The following is a 23,634-nucleotide window of genomic DNA, read 5'->3' on the forward strand; positions in this document are numbered from 1 at the left end:
ATTTTTCAACTTTCTTAATCCAGGATAGGCCTCCATTCCCCTGACGACTTCTTTATTAGAAAAAAGCGGGAATAAAATCCTTTCCCCACCTGAGAGCGAGGCACTCTTTCTATCGCTCCTTTCAAAAGCATGGTTTTTCCGCTTTTCTGAGAAGAGCAAGATGAGGAGGATGCTTCTTCAAAGGTGGATGTGGAGGGGGGAATTGACAAATTCCAGGGTGCGACCAAATTTGATAATATCCAAAATCCATTTGTCTGTGGTTATTATTTTCCAATTTTTGAGATGTAGGGATACATTCGGAATCCTGTAAACCAGGTGTGGCAGATCTGCTGCAGGTGTTAAACGATTGTCACTGTTTTCTAGCAGAGTCCCTGCTTTGAGGTTGGCGTCTTCTGTTTGGTTGCCTATAAGCGGCAGCTGGGGGATTTCTATAGGACTGCTGCTGTTGCTAACCATATCGTCCTTGATTGCCCTGATTTTGGTATTTTTGATATCCACCACAAAAGGAATATGTTCCTCTGCCTCTAGCTCCTCGAAACGGAGTCTTTCTATAATGTAGAGTACCAAGTGCTCTAGAAGTGTGAGTATCCTTCTTGATTTCTTGTAACACATCATCAATGTGTTTCCCGAATAATAAATCACTATCAAATGGAATGTCCAAAATCTTTGTTTAGACCTCCGGGCGAAAGTTGGTGGATTTCAACCAACCCTGTCGTCTAAGGGTTGCTGCTCCGGCAAGTTTGCGAAAACCCAAGGAGGCTAGATTCATAGAGATGTCAATAATCTCTGAAGCAGCCCTTTCACCTTCAAAAAGTATTTTCTTTGTTTCCTGATTCTTGTCCTCCGGAAGGTATTCGAGGTAAGGGGAAATGTCCGACCATAATTGGCGGTCATATCAGCCTAGAATCGCCAAAGAGTTTGTTGCATGAACTGAGGCACCCGCGATGGTGGTAAACGCTTACCAATGTTATCCAGGAGTCTCCCATCCTTATCTGGTGGCGCCGTTACAGGAATGGATGGATTTCGAGACTTCCGTTGGGCCACCTGTGAAAAAACAGAATCTGGTCTTGGGTGTCCAAATAGGCAAGCAGGAGCATCATCCGGTGCTTTATACTTTTTATCGATTCTAGGGAGAATCGCAGGTATCAAGAATGGAGTTTATTATTTTCGTATCTTCTTCCCAAATATGATCGATTATAGGGATTGAACTAACCGATTCCCTACTTTGATCTTTAAAATCATAACGAAAACACTCGGTTTTCTTCATCGATACAGGAAGATGAAACCTGGTTGCTGCCCTTTCCATAATTGCGTGAAAACCTCCAATATCCTCAGGAGGGGAATCAACCGCCTGAGGGACTGGCGAGGATGGCGTAGGAATCAAGTACTCATCCCATTAATCCACAGTTGTGGGTGAGTTTGGTATCTCCCCATCTTCGGCCACAGTGTCGCCATCATCATCTTGAGTGAAATGAGTAGGCACTACCTCTTGAGGCACCGTGATAGGGGCAGCAGGACCAGCAGCCTGCAAATCCGTAGGCGTAATAGGTTGGTCTGGAATCGGCGCTGGTGGGAAGTGTGTATTATAATCCCTCAGCATAGAAGTCAAATCTTGCAACAAAACCACAGGCATTTGAACCATAGGTTCCTGAATAAATGAGTTGAGGGCCTCAGAGATTCACAGGGCCCATAATGTTCTTCATCATCGTCATCCTCCTGATATTTAATCAGGAGCTGAGAAGGATTATGTGCTGGAACAAAAGGCCCTTCATCATCTGATTCCTCCAGATAATGGCTAGGAGGTAATGGTGAGATATGGGAAACATCCTGATAAAAATGCCTTGAAGATGACAATTTTGATGTTAACACTGGCGTAATTTGCAAAGATGCAGGTCTTTTACGCTTCAGCGTCGTCGGCGGAAAAACAATCGTCGTCGTTGACGGTGGGCTCGTCGACGAAAGTAGTATCGCCGTCGACGGTGGGCTCGTCGACGGGGGCTGTATCGTCGTCGATGGCATCGTTGACGGCATGGATGTAATCGATGAAGAAGGAGGCGTCGACGAGATTGGCATCGTCGATGGCGAGAAATCACTCACCTTCTGAGGAGATTTCATCGTCGACTGAGCACTTTTCGATGTCGATGGGGGCTCAGAAACAGATTTCTGTTTTGAGGCAGTTTTTAGTGAAATCTTCGATTTTTTCTCCCATTTTCACCTCTGAAGATAATGAAAGCTTCTCTTTTTAAGAGGAAGAGTGAACAGTTTCGGAGTGAGATTTCTTCAGGGTCTTACTCTTTCTCTCAGGGGGATCTCCAGATATATCCCTCTTTTTGGTTTGAGGGGTAGACGCCTGAGGACTTATACTGCCATCATCTCCAGAAACAACATCCGATGTAGCTTTCAGTTTTTCCAGCCAAACCAAAAGTCTTCCTTCTCTGTCCTTCAAGGTCTTGGCAGGGAAGGTTCTACAGATCCTGCAGTCCTTGACCTTGTGTGCTGGATAAAGACAATATATACATTCTTTATGTGGATCCTCAAAATGTAATCTTTTCTTCCCACATGAAGAGCAAGGCAAAAATAAGCTTTTCTTTATAGAGTCAGACATATCTACTCACAAAGGTATAAGTTAAAGAAAACTGAGCAGAGCTCAGGGAGACTCCCGGTCACACAAGGTGCGGTAGAAAATCTGAGGGTTTGCCTCTCTGTGGAAGGTTCTAAGAGGGTGCTGTAGCCTGATTGGCTGGGTTTCAAGTTTGGTTCTTTTTACAAAAAGACTAAGATAGGCTAATGTAGTGACCTTGCTGTCCATAGTAGCCTATTGCGTAATAGTGATATGACTATAATGTATATGTTTTATTGTACCACAAGACTACCACCTCGTCGGCGGGGATGATTTTAAGCATGTGAATCTATGAAAGATACCCCAATACTGGATAAGTCACCCTTCCTGTCCTGAAACCTTTGTCTCCAGACCTGCCCCAGGGGACCACATCCAGCTCCTTGGGCAGGAGTTGGTTTCCACACCATCCTAGTTAAATATAATTCTGTGTAGTATGTCCTTGTATTGCTCTCTGTTTCTCCCTTTTTAGGTACTGTCATCATTAGAATTTTAACATAGACTTATATTGATTTTAATCTTGTTTCTTCCCTAAAGAAAACGTGTGACATGTATTTGGTGATTTTGACTCACAAAATTATTGATTAGATAAAACTTTAAAACTCTCTTATTTTTCTTTTCGTATGAAAGTAAGAGTAATTGGTAGCAAAGGAGTTCGTTGGTGAAACTTTGGTCTTATATTACCTAGAAAGGGTAATACTGAAGGAGTAGCAGGTTCCCTGATGCCCGAGTGAAGAGTAAGCGAAAAAGTTTTACTCGCAGTGTGTGAAGAGTAAGCGGAAAGGTTTTACTCCCAGCAAAAGAAATCGACTATTCTTTGAATTTAGTGAAGCAGACAAAGTAGCGAATGTTTCTACGTTAATTCAATTTATATGTAAAATTGTGAGAAAAGAAGTTTTCGCATTACCTTGTAAAGGAGAGGTCAGTTGCGGGTGCTGCACTGACGCCACAGAGAGCCGCGCTGGGATTGGTTGGAACAGCGGGCGTGTAACTGAAGCAAAATTGTAAAGGAGGGGTCAGTAGTAAGGAGTGATACTGGCATGACAGAAAAGCCGTGCAAGTATTGGTTAAACGAATAAGCAAGACAGTAAAAGCGAACATCTGGTCATCAAAATAGAAGCCCCAATAATAATAGACAGTGGGATTTGTATGTGGAGACACAATCCGACATTAATAGGGACTCGCCCAGATAGAAGGTATTTAGGTTTTGCCCACGAACAGTATATATATATATATATATATATATATATATATATATATATATATATATATATATATATATATATATATATATATATATATATATATATTTTTTTTTTTATTCACCCAGCAGCAACAAAAGACAATCTTCCAGCAGTAATTATACACATTGTTTACAATTCACTAACAATTGCTTTCCTTCACAGCTTAATATCATGTGATGGCTTTGTACTGACACATTGACTAAAAAATGACATTAGATACAACAGTAATAGAGAAATAGCGGCTTCCTCCTGTAGCTTTCATGTAAATCAACATTTTAGGCAATATCTCAATCTTTCATTTACACATTCGTTTAGACATTACCCAGAACCCTCTGGTACGTTGCCTCTCCCGTCACCACACGTCCCTTCCCAATTATCTATCAAGAGTCTTCTTGCTGTTGTTGTAAATAGTCCAGAAGTGGCTGCCAGAAGTCTTTGGGTCTAGAGGCCTGCGGTAGTTCTTCTTCATAGGCCCCTAGTGTTTCTTTACAGTATATCATATCAGACAGCCAGTCTTTGAATCGGGGCGGGCGTTTACTGCCCCATTTAATGGCTATGAGTCTTTTTGCCAGTAAGAGTGCCCCTGCCAGTAGTTTGCGACGTCTAGGCAGTTTGAGTTTGCAAATACCTAAGAGACATACCAATGGTGTGTTCGGGATTAACTCAGCTAACATATGGGTGAGTGCCTCCAGCACCTCCCGCCAGTACGTGTCCAGGCCAGGGCATGCCCATGCCGTATATAGAAAGTCTGACTTAGGGGCAGAGCATCTCCGGCATTTATCATCTGCTCTGAGGCCATAGCGATACAATTTGACCGGCATGTAGTATGTCTGATGAAGAAATCTAAAATGTATAATTCGTAAATTGCACTTCGGTGTAAGCAAGTGTAATTGTGCACAGCTATAGTTCCACTCGTCTTCTGAGATGGGTACTCCCGTCGCTTCCTCCCACCGCCCAAGTGCTCTATTAGGTTCTGTATTTTGTTCGTTTTGGGATGCAGTATACAATTTTGTTACTAATGCCGCACGTGTTGGCTCAGTGAGTAATATCTGTAGGGCCTGTAGTGCTGTGGATTCTGCCGGGAACGTGTCGTATAAGTCTCTAATCGCCGACCTTAATCTAAAGTATGCAAACATTTTTAATGGCGTTTGGTGCGCACATAAGGATGGGCTTTGAGGTGAGATGAATGTATTATGCGGGAATAGCGTGCCTAACTTCGCAAATCCCATATCTCCTAGTACCTTCCTCATACTCTGCTCTTGTGTGACCGACAGTTTGGGATGATTCGTCAGGGGAAGTGCCAGTGCAGCTTACATGCTCGTGTTGCCAGCATCTGCCAGGCTCTAGATGTGCATTTGACTGGGTGTATTACATCGTTGGAGTAGCTCCCTACGGGATCCGATATGTACTGTATTAATCGATTCGGGTGAACACTGTCGGTTTCCACCGCTATATGCGGAATATGAGAGTGTGGTTGCGTCCATTAATGTGCATGTTGTGCCTGTGCACAGTAGTAGTACAATTGTAGGTCGGGGCAGCAAAACCTCCATGGTGATACGGTTTTGTGAGTACCTTCTACCCCACCCTGGGCTGTTTCCTCGCCCATGTGAGTCATCGTAACGCTGTGCGTAACCTGGCAAAAAAGGCTTGTGTAAGCCAAATGGGAATATTCCAAAACAAATATAGGAATCGGGGTAGTATTACCATTTTCTGGAGAGCTATTCTATCCGCTATCGATAGTGGTAGTTTAATCCATTTCTCAATTTGCTCTTCCAATTTGCTCATTGCCACTCCATAATTTGCCTTGATCACCGACTCCGAGTCCCGATGCACCCAGATACTTCACCGGGTCCGTCACCCATTTTAATGGATAGTCCAAGTTTGGTTCTGGGGTCTCCGCTGTTAAGGGGATCACAACCGATTTATTCCAATTTATACTGAGGCCCGAATATTGTTCGAATCTGATATATTCCCTAATCAGCGGCTTTAAATTTGTGTCTGGGTATCTGGTATAAAGGACCATGTCATCCGCATAGAGAGAGCTACCTACAGGACAAAGACTAAACTGGAGCGCCGTTTCTGGGTGTTTTTGTCTAATTTTACAGGCTAGCAGCTCTAGCGTGAGCACAAACAAAATAGGGGATAACGGGCATCCCTGTCGTGCTCCGCGGCTGATCTCAAAATGCTGTAAGGTGTGACCATTGATGCGTACTCCAGCTCTAGGTTCGTTATATAGTAGGGCGATCCATTTAAAAAAAGCAGGCGGGAATCCCATCCTGGATAGGACAGTAATCATGAACTCCCATTCCACCGAGTCGAAGGCTTTTGCCGCGTCAAGAAGTGCGGCTGCCGCCGGCAACTCGGGGTTTAGGCTATGATACATCGCAAAGATAGTGCCTATATTTTGGGTTGTGGGCCTTGTGGGTAGGACACCCGCCTGTCTGGGAGCACTAGGAGTTTCAGTAACGGTTGTATTCGGTTTGCTAGTATCTTTGCCAGAATTTTTACCTCTATATTTATGAGGGAAAGTGGGCGGTATGATTCACAGTAACTGGGGTCCTTGCCCGGTTTTGGAAGAGCTATCAATAGCGCTTCTCGTAATGTTAACGGGAGGGCCCCATCTTCATAAGCCTCCCCAAACATCTGAGCTAGCTGTGGTATCAGCAAGTCCTTAAATTCTTTAGGCAGTCCAGGCCTGGGGCTTTGTTATTAGTCAGTGAGTTAATCGCTTCTTTAAATTCATCTTCTGTTATTTGATGTCCTAGATATTCCCTATGGGTATCTGAAAGCCAAGCGAGACCTGTGTCATCCAGGTATTCGTGGATATCTTGTTGTGCGTGCGACATCTGTGTAGTATATAGTTTGGAATAGTATGTTTGGAATCTATCCAGGATGGAGGGGGTGTCATAAACCTGCTCGTCTTGATCATTCGCTATGTGTGTTACAAGTGAGGCGCCCTGCATTGGCTTAATCTTTTGCGACAGCGCCCTGCCCGGTCGTCCTCCCCCCGTATGTTCTAGCCGTTTATTGTCTGGATAAGTACTTTATTTCTGTGTCAGCATATTCGTGGTATGTTTTCACTTTACTTCGTATGTCTGCTAGGAGGGAGTCTTGTAGAGTGTCAGCATAGTCAGCCTCTAGTTTCTGAATATCTTTTTCCACCATAGCTAGTTGCTGTCTAACGTCTCTAAGGATACCAGCATGCTTGCTGAGGCAGTGGCCTCTTACAGTTACTTTAAAAGCCTCCCATAGTGTCCTGTAGCTCTCTACCGATCCAGTGTTAATCTGGAAGAAGTCCTCAATAGTTTGTCGTAGTTCCCCACGAAAAACCTGATCTTTCAACGCCGCTGGTCTGAGGCGCCATGTGAACTGCCTCGGGGTATGAGTAGGGAACTCCAGAACAAGTCGTACCGGGGAATGGTCTGACAGAGTCTTAGGCAGGTGTTCTACTGCCTTCGTCCACGTACTGACCTCCTCCGTGGTCAACCAATAATCCAGTCTCAACCAGGTTTTGTGTGTCAGCGAGGTGCATGTACCCTCTAGTCTCCCTGGGTGTCTCAGCTACCACACATCTACCATGAACCACTCGTCCATTCCCATCCAGTATTGATCGAGCTGCACGTCTCCCATGTTTTTCAGTACCAGATGCCCTATCCAGTAGTGGATCTAAGCATGTGTTGAAGTCTCCACCCAATATAACAGCCGTCGGTTGCGCTTCTCTGAGTTTAGTCCAGATGCTATCATAGAACTGTGGATCATCTACGTTGGGGCCTTTGGTTGTAACAAGTGTGATGTCTGTGCCTCCAAGATTTCCCCTAAGTATGATATACCTCCCCGTCAGTGATCGTATTAATGAGTGTAAATGGAGTATTGCGTTTAATTTATTGCACCCCCCTAGCATAGGTGGAATAAGAAGATGCCACTTGGAATTGTGCCCATTTATAACCTATTCTGTATTCTCGTTGGGGCGCAACATGTGTTTCCTGGATGCATGCAACGTCTACTTTGTGCCTATGTAAATACGCGAGGACCTTCCTGATTTTTCGCAGGTCCTGTATGCCCCTCACGTTCCAGGACATAAGGGTCAGTGTCCTAATCTGTTGTATCACAGTAGCCATACTTCACATATAAAGGATGGAGCATACATTTTATGAGTCACAAATCTCAGTTGTGTATAGTCTTGTAAGTGGAATGCATTGCCGACAAAAGCTGCTTGGTGATTTTCAAGGGTACCCCCCTACCCACCTTTCTAAAAACCCTCGACGAAGACATCTCCCGCATCGTTACCATGCCCATATCTTCTCTCCTCACATGCATAACATTAAACATCCCCAAACTAAAGAAGAGGTGTGATGTACACAAGTGGGCGGGAGTAGCCAGGCTCTGTCCCCCTCATCCGAGACTCCCAGAGGGGGGGCCTTCTTGTAAACATAAGAGTGCACTATTTCTGTGGACCCCACAACTTCCCTTAACTCAATGTAACATGTTAACGCCCAACACTAGGTACATTTGTAGTACAAAAACACATGGAGTCTACCATAGCCCAACAGTGCGCAGTTTGGTACGTCCCGCAATTGACTTATCTGAGCAGATGATCTTCATCCCGACCATCTTGGGAGGTACGGTTCTCGTTGCACCACAGTTCACAGCCAAAAGCCACAAAAAACTGATTCCTCCCAGTCATATTGCTGGTGATGGGATCATGAGTAAGTTCCTTGGATTGAAACCCCCCAGGTCAACAGTTTTATTAGCCAAATTGGTACATATCTCAATTTAGGTAAATGTATCATTCCACGTCTGACATAGGCCCTTGGTCTTGCTGTCTGTCTCTCGGCGAACGTCTATGTTCTCCTTTCGGTTTTCGCAGCTGCAGATACTTCAGGAGTTCTTTAGGTTCGTTGAAGATTCTTGTAGAGCCTTCGTCGGTGATCTTCAGCCTGGTCGGGTATAGCATGGCATATGGGATCTGCAAATCTCAGAGTTTTTGCTTTGCTTGTGTATATTTCTTCCTCGCTTCTTGGACAGATTGCGTGAAATCTGGGTACAGGGCTATGTCCATGCCCTCATGTCGTAGGGCGCCCAGGTCATGGGCCCTCCGCAATGCTGCGTCACGGTCGCGGTAGTTTAGTAATTTCGCTATGATGGGCAGTGGCCTGGTGCCCACTGGTGGTTTTGGGGCTAAGGACCTGTGGGCTCTTTCTATCAAGAAAACATCAGAGAATGCCTCTCTGCCCAGTAGAGTTATCAAGAGTTGCTCCACATATTTCTCCATTGGTCCTGTGTTTGTTGTTTCTGCAATTCCCATGATCCTTATGTTGCTTCGTCGAGACCTGGCCTCCAAATCCTCAGCCTTAGCGGCTAGTATAGCCAATTGTTTATCTACTCCAGATTGTTTCGCGGTGATTTGGTTGTTTGCGTCCTCCACATCCGATATCCTGCGTTCTGCCATGTCGACCCTTTCGGTGTGTCTGTCTAGCCGTTCAGACATGCGGTCAACTCTGTGAATGAGATTGTCAATTTTACTGTCTATGTTTGTCAGCGCAGTTTGAATCGTGAGGAACATCGACTGTACACTGTCCGCTGTAAATCCCCCTACAGTTTGCGCTGTTGGTGGAGTTGCCTGGTGGTCATCACCGGATTGGTCTTGCACTTTTTTGGAATGTTCGAAGTTTATTTTCGGTTGGTTTTTGTCTGGTTTACCCATCGTATCCTAAGGGCGGTCTGCCTCTCTGTGCAGTTGCGGGCCACTGATTCACCACTGTTCGCAGTTATCGACTTGCGTGCCAAGCCGGCGACTGCCGCAGCTGCAGGCCCGGCTATGTGCGACTGCTCAATATGTTGCGAGCGGTTACGAGGCATCAGCTAGGCGCGGTTATGGACTTACGTTTCTAGTCGAATCCCGCTAAACTTGTAGCTTTGCAGGATCCTCGCTAGCTGTCAAAGCCCGGGTGAGCTGTGTGCCGCCCTATTCGTCTCAATGCCAGTTCTTCTCCCCGTGTCCAGCTATGCAGGTGTGTTTCACCGTTTAGCTATTATCCGTCCCGGGGCCCGGATGTGAGCACCCCTGGGTCACTCTGTGCTCACTTAGGTTGTGAGCCTCGGCCGGGCATAGCAGGTCTGGCGGTCCGGAAGGTATTCTCGCACCCACTGGGTGAAGTTAAGGCACCATGTCGGCGCTCTCTTGCCTCACCGTGTATTGCGATCCGGTATACAGTGCGTTGTACCCGGGCCCACCTTCTTGGGACTTTCCAGGCTGCTCAGGTGTCTGATGTTCACTACCGCTTTTTAGGGTAGAATATTCTGTTGTTTATTGCCGTGCCCAAGTTGGTCTAAACTGGGTTGCTTCTTGTCGCGCTATGCCCCCTGTTGCCTCTCACCCCTGCTCATAGGCACCTCAGACTGCACGAGGCCCCACTTCACACTCGCCTCGGCCCGTCGCAGGCTCGCAGCATATCTCGCGGCAAAGTTTGGTATTTTTTATAGTTCACCCGCATAGGCGCCAGGCCAGCCGAACCTTATGTGTACTGGAGGTGTGCGGGCCCTACAGCTCCGTCTCGGCCCTCCCGCCGGTTCCCTGCGATGCGCCTCCGTTTCCACGCGGGGGCGGGATTGCCGCGATCTGAGCTGCGTGCTTTGCGTCTCGGCCCGGCCCCACACTCCAGTTCGGTGCGTCTCCTGTGACGCTGCCGTGTAGGCCTCGGCAGATTACGGGTCCGGATGTCGCAAGTTCGGCAATGAAAACGTTGCTAATTTCTCACCGAGTGTGGGTGACATGCTAGGCGTTTACAGTTCATCTATTTGTTGGGATGAGGTCCACATATAAAATGGAGGATGAGGATGAAGTTGGCGGGCACCCGGAGGAGCTCGCTCAGTATGCGGCCATTTCGTTCCTCGGCTAGCTCCGCTTCACCCACGAACAGTATATTAGAGGGAAATCACATAAAATGTACGGAGAAAAGAGAAAAATGTCATTTATGCAGAAAATTAAAAATTATTAAAAAAAGATAAACCCATTAAGACTAGAGAAGGAATTCTCGCCCGCATCATACATGATGATGGAGAGAGGCTATTATACCTGTATATGGCAAGAAAATTGGATAAAATATACAAAAGATGGAGTGTTAGCTTTTCCAGAGTTTGGAACATTTAATGGGAGAATCCTTCATAACTTACGAACCAGAATGAACGAACTAGAACCTAGACCTAGATTGACACAATACGAAGCCTTAGAAGAATGGGAGACTGATGCATTTGAGCGTGATAGATCAAGAAGTAACAGAAGCCTGAGCAGATATTATCCCAAATTTCCTCGTGAAACCCGAGATAGTCAGATGAAACAATGGAGACAAGCCATGGTGGCTGAAGGATTATATCCTGTACTAATGGCTGAGGAACAGACTGGAAGTAAATGCACAGAGAAAACAAAACATTTGGCAATGACAGGTAGTGGAGAATCAGAAGATGATTTTTTTAGAAGATATTTTAATAAAAAACCCTCCACCCTATGAGGAAGGAACTAATAGAACTATCCCTAGTGCCCCTATTCTGGGAACACCTGTAGTACCACAGGTTGTACACGAAACCACAATAGAGAGGGTACTTCAAGAAAGAGAAAGGGAAGCGATAAATAAGAATAGAGACAAATTGATACAGAAAATAACCAAGTTAAATATACATCCTGAAGCACTGATAATACCAGTGACTATAGGTCCTGTTGTCCCATTGTATGGAGATAAGCTAAATTGTCAAAAAACTCCAGTCATGACTACTCCCATAATTGAACCTAGAAATGAAAATGTAGTAATTGATGACCAAGGTAGTGAATGTGAGTCGGTAATTTCATTAATGGACTTTCCAATAAGATGAAAAATAAATGATACACCCATAAGAGTCACATCAAGTTGCTCGAATGAAACACGGATAGAGACAGCCACAGGAACGAAAAGTGCCACAGTAGTGACCCCAAAGAAATAGAAAGATGCACACAAGAAATAGATAAACCGAAACCCCAACCAAAAATATTAGACATTTTTAAATTATGAGTGGATTTGGAAGAAATGATAGCTGGGAATGTGGGATTGGATAGATTGAACACCTATAGTGAAGAAAAGTTACTGTTCATTTGCAGAAGCATCACCCGAAAGACGAAAATATTTCATGAAAAAATGACGAATTTGGCCTCTGAAATGGGAATTGAAATAGGGAGTTCCAAAGTGTTGCAGAAACCCTATAGAGCAGAATTTTCTGATAAGGATTTGGAAAACATGAATGTTTCAGGAAGAAAGTTACAGATTAAGGAGTATTGGCAACATTACAAAAATGGGGAGATTTAGATAGATGGAAAATTAGGTGGACAAAGAAAAAAAAACAGTGCAGGCAAATCGAACGACATCTGAATTTATGAGAGAAACAGAAAAGGTTGTGAGAGAAGTTCCAAGAGGGGATATGTACATGTCTCATGGACCCGACAGGATATTTTATCCTTTAATAATGATTTCCCAAGAGAAAAGCTAGTGGAATGGTACAGGCAAGTTTAAAGGTTTGTGAAGGTTTCAAAGGTTTTGTTGAAAGACCTGGATGGTCTATTTGATACAGTAGTGCGTGCTGATTTGTGGACAGAATGTAAAATTAGAGTGGATTGGCCCAGTGAGGAGTACCCAAGGGAGAAGAGGTAATGAAAAAGGATCACTAGGTGATCACTTTCTTAAAAGAGAAAATTCCGGAGGGCGTGGCCAAGATGGCGACCTGACTGGACGTGGAGTACTGAGGCTCCTCGCCGCGGCCCCTTGCCCTTGGTTTTTCTTGGCAAACAGTCCTCTGCAGTGTGCTGAAATGGGCAGCGCTGTGCAAGGGGTTCCAGGTACACCAAGAAGGAGGGGATCAGTCGAGCCATTTACCCCCAGAACTACTCCCCGACTGACCTGGCCGGCGCCGACAAGCTCCACCAACATGGCGTCCTGGTAGTGAAGGTTTCAAGGTGCCGCCGAGCCGGGGAAGCTGTGTGGCCGAGCGATGGGTGCCGCCTGCTGCTGAGACCCGACAGTGACTGAGGAGCGGCTCTGGTCCTGACTGTCGCAAACCCTGCTCCTCAGATCTGCGCATCCCGGGTGGCGGCGTGAGCAGCCCGGGAGCGTGAAAATCGGGCGTGCGGCCTGGCAGCGGTTGCTTTGGGGGGACGCCCACCAGGCCCGGGGCATAGCGAGCACCGCAGTGATATTGGTGGCCGGGGCAGGCCGGACCCTTCATAGCTGCACCGTGGCCCCCGCGCCATCTCCTGAGGGAGCCACAAGTTTGCTACGGAGCTGACTTCATCGGTGCGGAGAGTCTGCCACGATCTGCCGCCACAGGTGGTCTACGCTCGGTGGAGCCCGGGAGATCGTTGAGAAGGGACTTCCAGCTGGCACCCCTCAGACACTGCTATACTGCCCTGCTCACTGTGACTCGACGCCGGCCCCCCTGCTGACACCGTCCTTCATGCAGTGAGTGTTTCGTTCCTGGAGGGGGGGAACCCACTCCTTGGACAGGGCACGCCGGGACTGTGTGGAGCTGAGCTGGGGATGCGAGACTCGAGGACGAGGCTCTGGGGCCTGGCCTGTGCAGCACTGGGCCCGGACAGCATGCGTGGCGCCTGATGTGACCAGCGTTGGCGAGAGTGGAACCCAGGCGCTGCGACCTCTGCGCTCCCCGACATATTCTCAGAAGTTGCAGATCCCTGCCTGCCTGATTTACAGACCTGGCGACGTCCAGTAGTGGCTCGCTGTGGGCGCTCTTCTGACCCTACTATGCCGCCATTTTGACTGTTTCCCCATGCCAGCTCTGTTGGTACTGTCTTCCACGTGGTGGGGGTCCTGTACCTAGAGGAAAGGGAACCTTTCCCAGCAAAGTGTGATCTCAACTGAAGTGGGGCTGCTCTGGGAACGCGAAGTTTGAGGGCGAGGCTTAGCAGCTTGCACAGCACTGGGACCTGAGTCTACACACTACACCTGAAGCGCCTAACCCCGGTGAAGACGTTAGCTGCGCGCCAAGACCCCTTTTTTACGGGCACTCTTATTACAAGCGGCAGCTACTTGTTCGTTCAGCCTACTTTCATGCTTTCTCGCTGCACCGTTACCGCTCATCACACAGGGTTTACCGAAGGCCCGCTCCCACTACATCGCCTGCGCTAAGGTTTGGAAGACTGCACCAGGCTTCTTCACGCTTGGGGTTGCCGCCATGTCCAAAAACCCTCTTTGGCATGGCTTCCATGAGAAAAAAAGGGGACCGCACATTGAAAGACATGCTTACCAAGGGACCAGCTTTGGGAGATAAAAGCCATCCCGCATCCCCAGCATCGCCTCCACCCACTGGGAGGCTGAAAGAGAAGTGCCCGTTTTCCGGTCGTTCCTAGAAACTCTTTTTAATACTCTCCGGAACGATTTTCAAACCCTCAAGCAGAAAGTGGCAGAGGAGGTTCAAGAAATACGCCGGGATGTGGACGCGGTGGGTGAATGAGTGGCCGTCAGAGACTGAGGACCAATCTAAATCCGAGTAAATAGAGCAACTGCAACAGGAAGTCCTCCGCCTTAAGGATCAACAGGTTGACTTGCAAGCTCATGCGGAGGACTTCGAAAATAGATCCCGAAGGAATAATATCCGAGTGAGGGGCATCCCATTGCAGGCGGAGGGAAAGGATGTAACCTCCAGGGCCTTTTCAGGGAGATTTTAGGGGTGGACCAGGACTTTTGAGATCCGCATCGATCGCACCCACAGGGTGGGTCTGGGGAGGAGAGCCCCGGCTCCCCCACCCGACATCTTGGCCTTCCTGCCGGATTTCCCCCCTCAAAGAACGTATTCTGAGAGAAGCCTGTTCAAAGCAACCAATCACCTACCAGGGACATGCCATTGCTCTCTATCAGGACACGGCCTCCATTACCCTCCAGAAACGTAAAGCCTTTAAGGAGGTGACCACCTTCCTCAAAACCAACGGGGTGCCATATTCCTGGGGCCATCCCTTTCGCATAATTTTTAAATGGCAGGGCAATCTACACAAACTCCGCTCCCTTCGGGAGATGTGTAAGTTACTAGGTCTCGCATAGCGCAGTCCGGACTCCTCTCCACAGCCTTCACAGCGATCATCGAGGGATGAATGGCAGAAAGTTGGGAGACGTCGCTCGCCTAACTTGGGTGCGAAACCGGATCGAGCCACGGTGACCGCAGAACGGATTTCGGCTTTGGCAGCTGTCTCACGGGACACCACCACACCGGATTCTCTTTGATCTTGCACGGGGGACTGGAAACGCACCAGCTTCTAGCTAACTGGGGGCGGCGGGCGGGGAGCTCGGGTCGTCCTGGTACCATGACCGTTCTACCTTCTTCCTGCCGATTGTTTGCGGCTCAGGCTGCAGATGGTGGACTATGTTGGGTGAGTGAGTGAGCGAGTAAGGATTTATAAAGCGCAACTTTGCCCATAGGCATCAAGGTGCTGGGTAATTGGGTTTGTTCGGTTGGGGTTAGGGTGGTGGGGTGGGTGGGATGGGAAGGGTGGGAGGTGTCGGGTCGTGGGTGGGAGGAACCGGTGTTCAACTATTGGGGAGGACGTAAAGTAGGGTCAGTGTTCACCTTGGAGCTCATACATTACGGAGGTCTGAGCATACGCCTCCTGTTCTTAGCCCCTTGACACTTTGAGGGTACGCGCCTAATTTTCTCCTATGTCTGCACCCATGACACAAGTCTTGACTCTTAACGTGAAGGGGCTGAACAACCCCATCAAGAGGCGTGCGATTCTGAGCTACCTTGAGAACTCGGGCCTCGATTTGCTTACTGCAGGAGACACATGTGCTCCCTAGGGACTGGCATAGAATAAAATCCGGGGCCTTTCCCCATCAATTTTATTCTTCTCTGCCAGATAAAAAAGGGGGGGTGGCCATACTACTAGCAAGGCACTTTCAGGGCAGGGTTGGGGATAAAGTAGCAAAGACAAGGGGGAGGTTGCTGGCGTACAGGATGTGGGTGGGCAATACTCCTGTCGTCATAGACTCCCTGTATGCTCCTAACTCTGGTCAAGAGCCTTTCCTTACCGATTCTCTGTCGGAAGTCCTTCGCTATCATGACAGACAGATCTTAATAGGCGGGGTTCTTAACTTGGTTATGGACTCAGGGAAAGACCGGTCTGGCCACAGATATGGTGTCACTGGGGCGATAACGAGTGCGGGGAAAGAATGGCTTCATAATAGAGGGAAGTTGATATATGGAGAGCGGCTCACCCCCACAGCACGCAATACTCATTCTATTCCCATGTACACCATACCTACGCTCGCCTAGATCCTTTTATAGGGTCCTCCGAACTTAATGCCCTGGTCCAAACGGTAGACTTAGTTCCTGCAGCATTGTCCGTGACGTTGAATCCTGATATGCGATCCATAGGCAGACCAAGGGGAAAGTGGAGACTACAGGATTCTCTATTGCAACGACCAGATATTTGCAGACAGGTGCAAATCTTTTCCACTTAGCGGCATAACACGCTTTGGTAGTGGGTCTTCTAGCTTCTTTAATTATGTTCATACAGTCTGGTGGTAGGTTTAAGTAACCAAACTCTAAGACTTCAGGAGCCAGATCGCCAAATTCAGTTGGCTTGGTTCTGGGTGTCTTATTTCTCCATGGTTCTGTGTTAACAGGGAGGGTGTCAGCTGTAACTTTTGATGTGGAACCAGCGAGAGATCTTGTAGTGTGGTGAACCACGGCTGGCATGCCCATGTGGGAGCTACTAGTATTAGCTTGAGAGACTGTTGTCTGAGTTTGCGCACTACGAGTGGAATGAGTGGGAGAGGCGGAAAAGCATACGCAAACCTGCCTGACCAGTTCATCTATATTGCATTCACTTCAGACCGTGGGTGTGGAAACCTGGCGGCGAAGGTTGGGCATTTTGCGTTTTCGTGGGTGGCAAACAGATCTATCTGTGGATGCCCCCACATTTAGAAGAATGGTTGAAGCACTTGTGGATGTATTTCCCATTCGTGAATCTGTTGTGCCTGTCGACTCAACAGATCTGCTATCTGAGCAGTGAATTCCTGGAAGGTGTTCTACTGTCAGGTGTATGTTTTGAGGAATGGCCCATCTCCAAATGTTCTGTGCAAGCTTGGACAGTTGCAGAGAGTGTGTCCCCCCTGTTTTTGTATATAGTACATGGCTGTCATTGTCCGACCGGATTAAGACAGCTTTGTTTTGTACTTGCACTTGAAAAGTTTTGAGTGCTAGGAATATTGCTAGCAGTTCTAGATGATTGATATGGAACATTTTTTGTTGGTTGTTCCATTGGCCTTGTGTGGTATAGTGTAAGAGATGGGCTCCCCATCCTGTAAGGGATGCGTCTGTCGTGAGCACTATCTGTGGAACAGGCTCTAAGAACGGCTGTCCTCTTGTCAAGTTTTTGGTGTTCCACCATTGCAGAGATCGATATGTACGGCTGTCTACCAACACCAGGTCTGTGAGCTGACCTTGAGCCTGATTCCACTGTAGTGCTAGACATTCCTGTAACTGACGCATTTGCAGTCTTGCATGTGGAACTATGAAGATGCAAGACTCCATCATGCCTATTAGTCTCATGAACACTCTGGCTTGGAGAGACTGCTGGTGTTGAAAAATGGAGACTAAGGTCTGAATGCTCTGTATCCTGGCTGAACTGGGATACGCTAGAGCTGTAGATGTGTTTATGGTAGCTCCTAGATACTGATGAACGTGCGAAGGCTCTAGGCGCGACTTGGTGTAGTTTATGGTAAACCCTAAGTCGTGCAGTGATTGAATTGTTTGCTTTGTGTGTTGGACACCTTGACTGAATGATTTTGCTTTTATGAGCCAATCGTTTATGTATGGGAAGACATGTATCTGTTGTCTTCTGAGATGTGCCGCTACTACTGCTAAGCACTTTGTGAACACTCGTGGTGCTTTTGTGACCCCGAATGGAAGGACTTTGAATTGATAGTGCTGTCCTTGTATGACAAACCTTAAATACTTCCTGTGAGCAGGATGTATGGGAACGTGAAAGTAGGCGTCCTTTAGGTCTAGTGTTGAAAGAAAATCGCCTTGTTGTAGTAGTGGGAGTACTTGTAAAGTGATCATGTGAAAATGATCTGATTGTATGTAATATTTCAGGGGCCTGAGGTCGAGAATTGGCCGCAGTGTCCCGTCCTTCTGGGGGATTAGAAAGTACAGGGAGTAGACTCCTGTTCCCTGTTCTTCTAAAGGAACTAATTGAATAGCATCCTTTTGTAGAAGTGCTAGAACTTCCTGTTGAAGCAGAGTCATATAGTCTGTAGACATTGGACGCTGCCTGGGTGGTATGTTTGCGGGGGTTGCCGTGAGTTCTAGGCAGTAGCCATGTTGGATAATTTGTCTCACCCACCTGTCTGTTGTGATGGAATTCCAGACAGGTAGGAACTGTGATAATCTGCCCCCCACAGGAGGGGAATGCTGTAGGGGAGGCAGAGGGAAGTCACTGTTTGGGAGTGGAAGAGAAGCGAATGTTGTCGTTACCTCTTCCCTTATTGCCTCTATATCCTCCTCTAAAGTAGCCCTTGTAGGAGGAGGTCTGTGTGTGCGTTTTGAAAGATGATGTGGTATCTGCGCCGGTTTGCTTAGAGCCTCCTATATAAAAGGAGCAGCGAAAAGAACTTCTAGTCTGTGCTGATTGTAATGCACCCATAGACTTAGCTGTGTCCGTTTCTTTTTTCATTTTTTCCAGTGTAGTGTCTACTTCTGGCCCAAACAATTGGTTTTGATTGAAGGGATGGTTCAAGATGGTAGTCTGAACCTCTGTCTTAAACCCTGAAATGCGTAACCATGCATGTCGTCTGAGTATAACACTAGTATTGACTGCTCTGGATGCGGTGTCAGCTACGTCTAGTGCACATTTAATTGAGGCATTAGATATTAACTTTCCTTCTTGTATGAGCTCTGTTGCCTGATCTTTGTATTGATCTGGGAGGTGCTCTAGCAGTTTTCCCAATTGGTCATATAGTGAGAGCAGGGCTTGTGTATTTGCTATGCGCCATATATTAGTAGCCTGTGCAGCAATCCGTTTCCCTGACGCATCAATAACTTTGGATTCCTTGTCAGGTGGGGGCGTGTCACCAGAAGTCTGGGAATTAGCCCTTTTCCGTGCATTGGACACTACTAATGAGTCTAGTGGCAGGCGTCCCCTAATATAGACTGGATCAGATGGTGCTGGTCTATATTTCTTTTCTATTCTTGGATTTAATACTCTACAACGTACCGGGTCATTAAATACTTCTGGAGCATGTTTAATGACTCCTTTGATCATAGGTAGTATTTGTGTAGACCTTTGTGACTACTCAAATGTATCAAGTAAGAAATCCTCATCAATGGCATCAGAGTGCATTGAAACCCCGTGGTAAAGGGCAGCTCTATCTAAGAGATGATTAAACCCAATACTATCTTCTGGAGGGGGAGGTTTTGTTGGGTAGGACTGAGGATCACGAATGTCGGGCACATTGTGTGGTGGAAAGCCATATATATCGTCATCTTTAGGATATTCTGATTGACATCTTCATCTAAAGGGTATGCATGTGGCTCTGGTATGTCATTCCCCCCATCTAGATCATACTCTTCGTCAGTGCGGTGTGATGATGCAGGAGATTGAACAGGAGAAACTGTAGGTTCAATGTAAGGAGGGATAGGAGAGGAAGAAGGTGAAGGAGAGGAAGGGTGCATTGGGGAAGTTGCACAATCCTTCTTTTTGGCAGGAACCACAGGTATAAGTGGTGTGTATGCTGGTCTCTTCTCTTAAGGAATAGCGTCCACATGTCCAGTTTTTGGATTGATAAGGACTGTTCTTTGTTTAGGATCTGATCTGGTCTAAACAGTTCTTCCTCCTGTACAACCTTCTTCGGCGTCGATTTTTTCGGTGCCGATAGGGGTTGTTTTGTGTTTTTTGCTGTAGGAGGCGTTATTGAGTCCCGTGGCAAATATTTCAGCGCTGAAGGTGGTTTCGGCTTGATAGGCTTGTTAGAGGGTTTAGATGTCTCTGTATCAGGCCTTGGAGTCTTTGGTACCGAGGTTGGAGATTTTGGAGTGGAGGCAGGTCTCGTTGGCCTTGCGGGCCGGACTCTGGCTTTCCATCTTTATTTTTGGAACCGGAAGGTTTTGGAGTTGAAGCTTTCAGATCCGGTATGGTCTTCGGCTTGGGCACCGATGCATCTTTGGGTTTGGGTGCCGAAGGATCTTTGTCTTTGGGCGCCGAAGGGCGTTTTGGCTTCGGTGTCGAAGAATCCTTCGGTGTCGAAGGATGTGTGCTTCGGTGCCGATGGAGGAGGTGGAATTGGCACATGTGGTTTTGTCGGTGCCGAGGCACCGGAAGGCGTAGTTGTTTTCCTCAGAGCCGAGCCCAAAGGCCGTGCGTTTGAGGGCATATTTCGGTCTCGACTAGGCCCCATGGGCGGAGTGCTGACCGTTGCCTTTGACTTGGGTAGTGTCTGTTGTGCAGGGGCAAGAGTACTCACGGGTTGCCGAGATGGAATCGAGTCGTCTGAGTCCTCTGCCCCCGATATGATCTGGAGATCAGGCGAGTCTTCCTCGGCGACGAGTGGAGCCTCGTCCTCGGAGATGTCTTCGAGTGGATCTTCGTCCTCAGAGACGTCTTCTTCGACGATCTCCTCCTCGAAGATGGCCTCCGGTGCTGGTGCTGATCTCCTCATCTCGTGTCGACGTGCCCTCCGATCCCGAATGGTCTTCTTCGATCGGAAGGATGCTCAAGCTATGCAGGTCGACTCGTCGTGTTCCGGCGATAGACAGAGGTTGCACACCTCGTGATGGTAGCTATGAGGGAATTTTGCTCGACATACCGGGCATCTCTTGAATGGAGTTCGGTCCATGAGGAGTAGGCTGTATGGCGCCGATAGGCCCAACGTCCCGCGTCCACGCATCGGAATGTAGCTGATGTCGAAAGTAGTCTATTCGATGTCGATAGTGTTTTTATAAAGGTTTGACGCTTCATAGTTGCTGAAAAGTCTTTTCCAGCTGGAGCGGAAAACTTTCATCCGAACCCAGTGGCGGAAAAAAACAATCTGAAGATGGAGTCGATGACCATGCGCAGTATTGTCCAAGGGAGGAGTCACCTATCTCGTGACTACAAATACTTCTTCCAAGAAGACAACCTGCAATTATCCGAGCCCAACACCAGGTGGTGATCTATTGCAAAAGTGTACGATCTGCAGCTCATATGCCTCGAACATAACATTACCTTCTTGTTGGACAATGGTGCTACCCATTCTACTGTGAGAACAGCAGACATCCCAAACCTACCCCTCTCGGGAGAAGCGATCCAAGTAGTGGGCGTGTCAAAAAAACAAATTAGGATCCCTATTACAAAACCACTGGAGGTACACATTGGCAATTTCAAAGAGATGCATACGTTTGTAGTGTGTGACTCCAGTCCTGTAAATTTATTAGGAAGAGATTTACTGTGCAAAATGAATTGCACAATATTTTGCACGCCGGATGGTGTTGCAATTCAGACCCGACGAAGACGGAGTCTACAAAATCATGTTAACCAAACAAGGAACAAAGGTAGATGATATGTTTTCCATGATGATAAAAGATGAGTTACCAAATTAGGTCAAAACAACAGTAAATCCTGAAGTGTGGTATTTTACAGGCAAAGAAGTAGGATTAAAGGCAAATGTAGATCCTGTGAAAGTGACTGTGAAAGAAGGTGCAGTTTATCCGAATACTCGACAATACAAAATGAGTCCTGAAATTAAGGCTGGTGTTGCAGCACAAATTGATCGATTGGTTGAGCAAGGCATTTTAAAAGAAATAATGAGTAGTCATTGTAACTCACCCATAATTGGCATCAAGAAACCCAACGGGACATGTAGGGTAGTTCAGGATTTACGAAAATCAACAAGATTGTTGTGCCATGTTGCCCTGTAGTACCTAACCTGGCAGTAATTTTGTACCAGATACCATGGAAGGCAGGATGGTTTACTGTAATTGATTTAAGCCATACCTTTTTTCTCCATTCCATTGCATCCCGATAGCCAATATTTATTTTCTTTCAAATTTGAGGAGCGTATTTGTGCTGGGAATCGTGTTCTTCAAGGGTATACTGAAAGTCCTTCTATTTTTAACCAAATTTTGAAAATATGTCTTGAAACTCTAGTGTTGCCTAGGAAGTCAGTTCTGGTGCAATATATTGATGACCTATTGGTCGCGTCAAATACACGAGATGACTGTGTTTCTGACTCAATTGCCTTGCTAAATCATTTGGCTGAGGGTGGATATAAAGTGTCCCCAGAGAAATAACAGTTTTGCAGAACCGTAGTTAAGTATTTGGGAAATCAAACAGAACGAGTGACCTCTGAAAGAATAAAAATATTAAGACAAATGCAGTTACCGCAAACCCAAAAAGAAATAAGAATGTTCCTTGGTGTTGTAGGATATTGCACTGGTCTGCTGTGAGAGATAATTGTGCACTATCAGTCTTAACATAGAGACACGGTCTAATGCGACGTTCTGTGGCATATTTTTCGGCTACTTTTGACCCTGTAGCATCCGCATTGTCTGGTTGTCTAAAAGCTGTAGCTGCAACATGCATGAGTCTGGAACAAAGCGATCAATAGTGATAGGACACCCTCTAAAAGTGCACGTCCCTCATTCAGTTGAGATTCTCAGTATCTTACCCCTAGTCGAATGACTAAGTATGAAAGAATTATATTAGGGGCTGAAAACTCGACCATAGTCAGGTGTACTGTTCTTAACCCAGTTACCTTGTTGCCAGATGCGTACAAAGCAGAGATGAAAGATGAAGTCGAACAAGAATGTCTTGATGTGACAGAACTCGGTACCAAACCCCATCCAGATGTACAGGAAGAGCCCTTGGAGAATGCTGAACATGAGCTTTTTGTAGATGGCTCATGTATGCGCCATGAGGAAGGACTGAATGCTCCTTACGCTGTGTGTACATTGGCCGGAATAGTCAAAGCATCCTATTATCAGTAGTCAAGTCTGCACAAGTAGCCGAATTGATAGCTTTAATTTAGCAGCTATTAGGTTAAGCATTAGCAAAAGACATCTTGTATTTAGAGACTCTTTATTTATTTATTTTTATTTGCATTTTTCAAACCCAACATTACAGGCAAGAAGACAGCAGCAATTTCACTTCTTCCCCCCCTTCACCCCCCCACCCCACAAAGTCCAAAGATTTCCTCACAGTTCGGAGATTCGATTACCCAGTGCCCTGTGGCACCCCTCTTGGTCATCTTGTTGCACCTCATCCATACCATCAGCATCAAAATTCTCAACGTGGCCCTTACCTAAACCCCCCTCCCCTACATCCATCCCTCCCTCCAACCGGTGATGATGCCGCCACTTGGACCAAACTTTTTGAAATTTCTTGGGGCATCCCCTCGCTTTGTAAGTCACTCTCTCGGCTGCCATATACAGGTCCAGTCCCCTTCGCCATTCCTCCAGTCCCGGAGGTTACGGTGCCCCCAATACTTAGCAATGTCCCTTTTCGCTACCACCAGGGCCAGGACGAGGAAAATGATGAGTGGGCGTGTCAGATCCACCTCCGTGGTCATACCTAGCAATGCCAGCTTGGGGTCCCGGGGAATCTGAGCCCCTAAAACTTCCTCCAGCTCCCTGAAGACCTGTGCCCAATAGGTTTGGATTACGTCACATGCCCAGATCGTGTGGTAAAAATCCCCATCACATTGGTGGCATCTAAGACACCGCGGGTCGTCCACTTTCCCCATTTTACTAAGTCGCAGTCTGTCATAG

General features: G+C 47.0%; 1 protein-coding gene across 2 annotated transcripts in view; it reads right to left on the reverse strand.

The window, feature by feature from the left end:
* The window catches only part of VASP (vasodilator stimulated phosphoprotein), a 1,498,863-nt gene that overhangs the window by 1,167,889 nt on the left and 307,340 nt on the right, over positions 1–23,634 (reverse strand). Inside the window, exon 5 of one of the 2 annotated variants that reach the window (XM_078660888.1) lies at positions 3,525–3,608. The exons of the other annotated variant lie outside the window; for it this stretch is intronic. Within the exon in view, the coding sequence (XP_078517014.1) occupies positions 3,525–3,608 (84 nt within the window). The remainder of the gene's footprint in view (positions 1–3,524; positions 3,609–23,634) is intronic. 2 annotated transcript variants of the gene reach the window in all.

The sequence above is a fragment of the Lissotriton helveticus genome, chromosome 9 (genome assembly GCF_964261635.1).
Source record: "Lissotriton helveticus chromosome 9, aLisHel1.1, whole genome shotgun sequence".
Classification (NCBI taxonomy): Eukaryota; Metazoa; Chordata; class Amphibia; order Caudata; family Salamandridae; genus Lissotriton; species Lissotriton helveticus.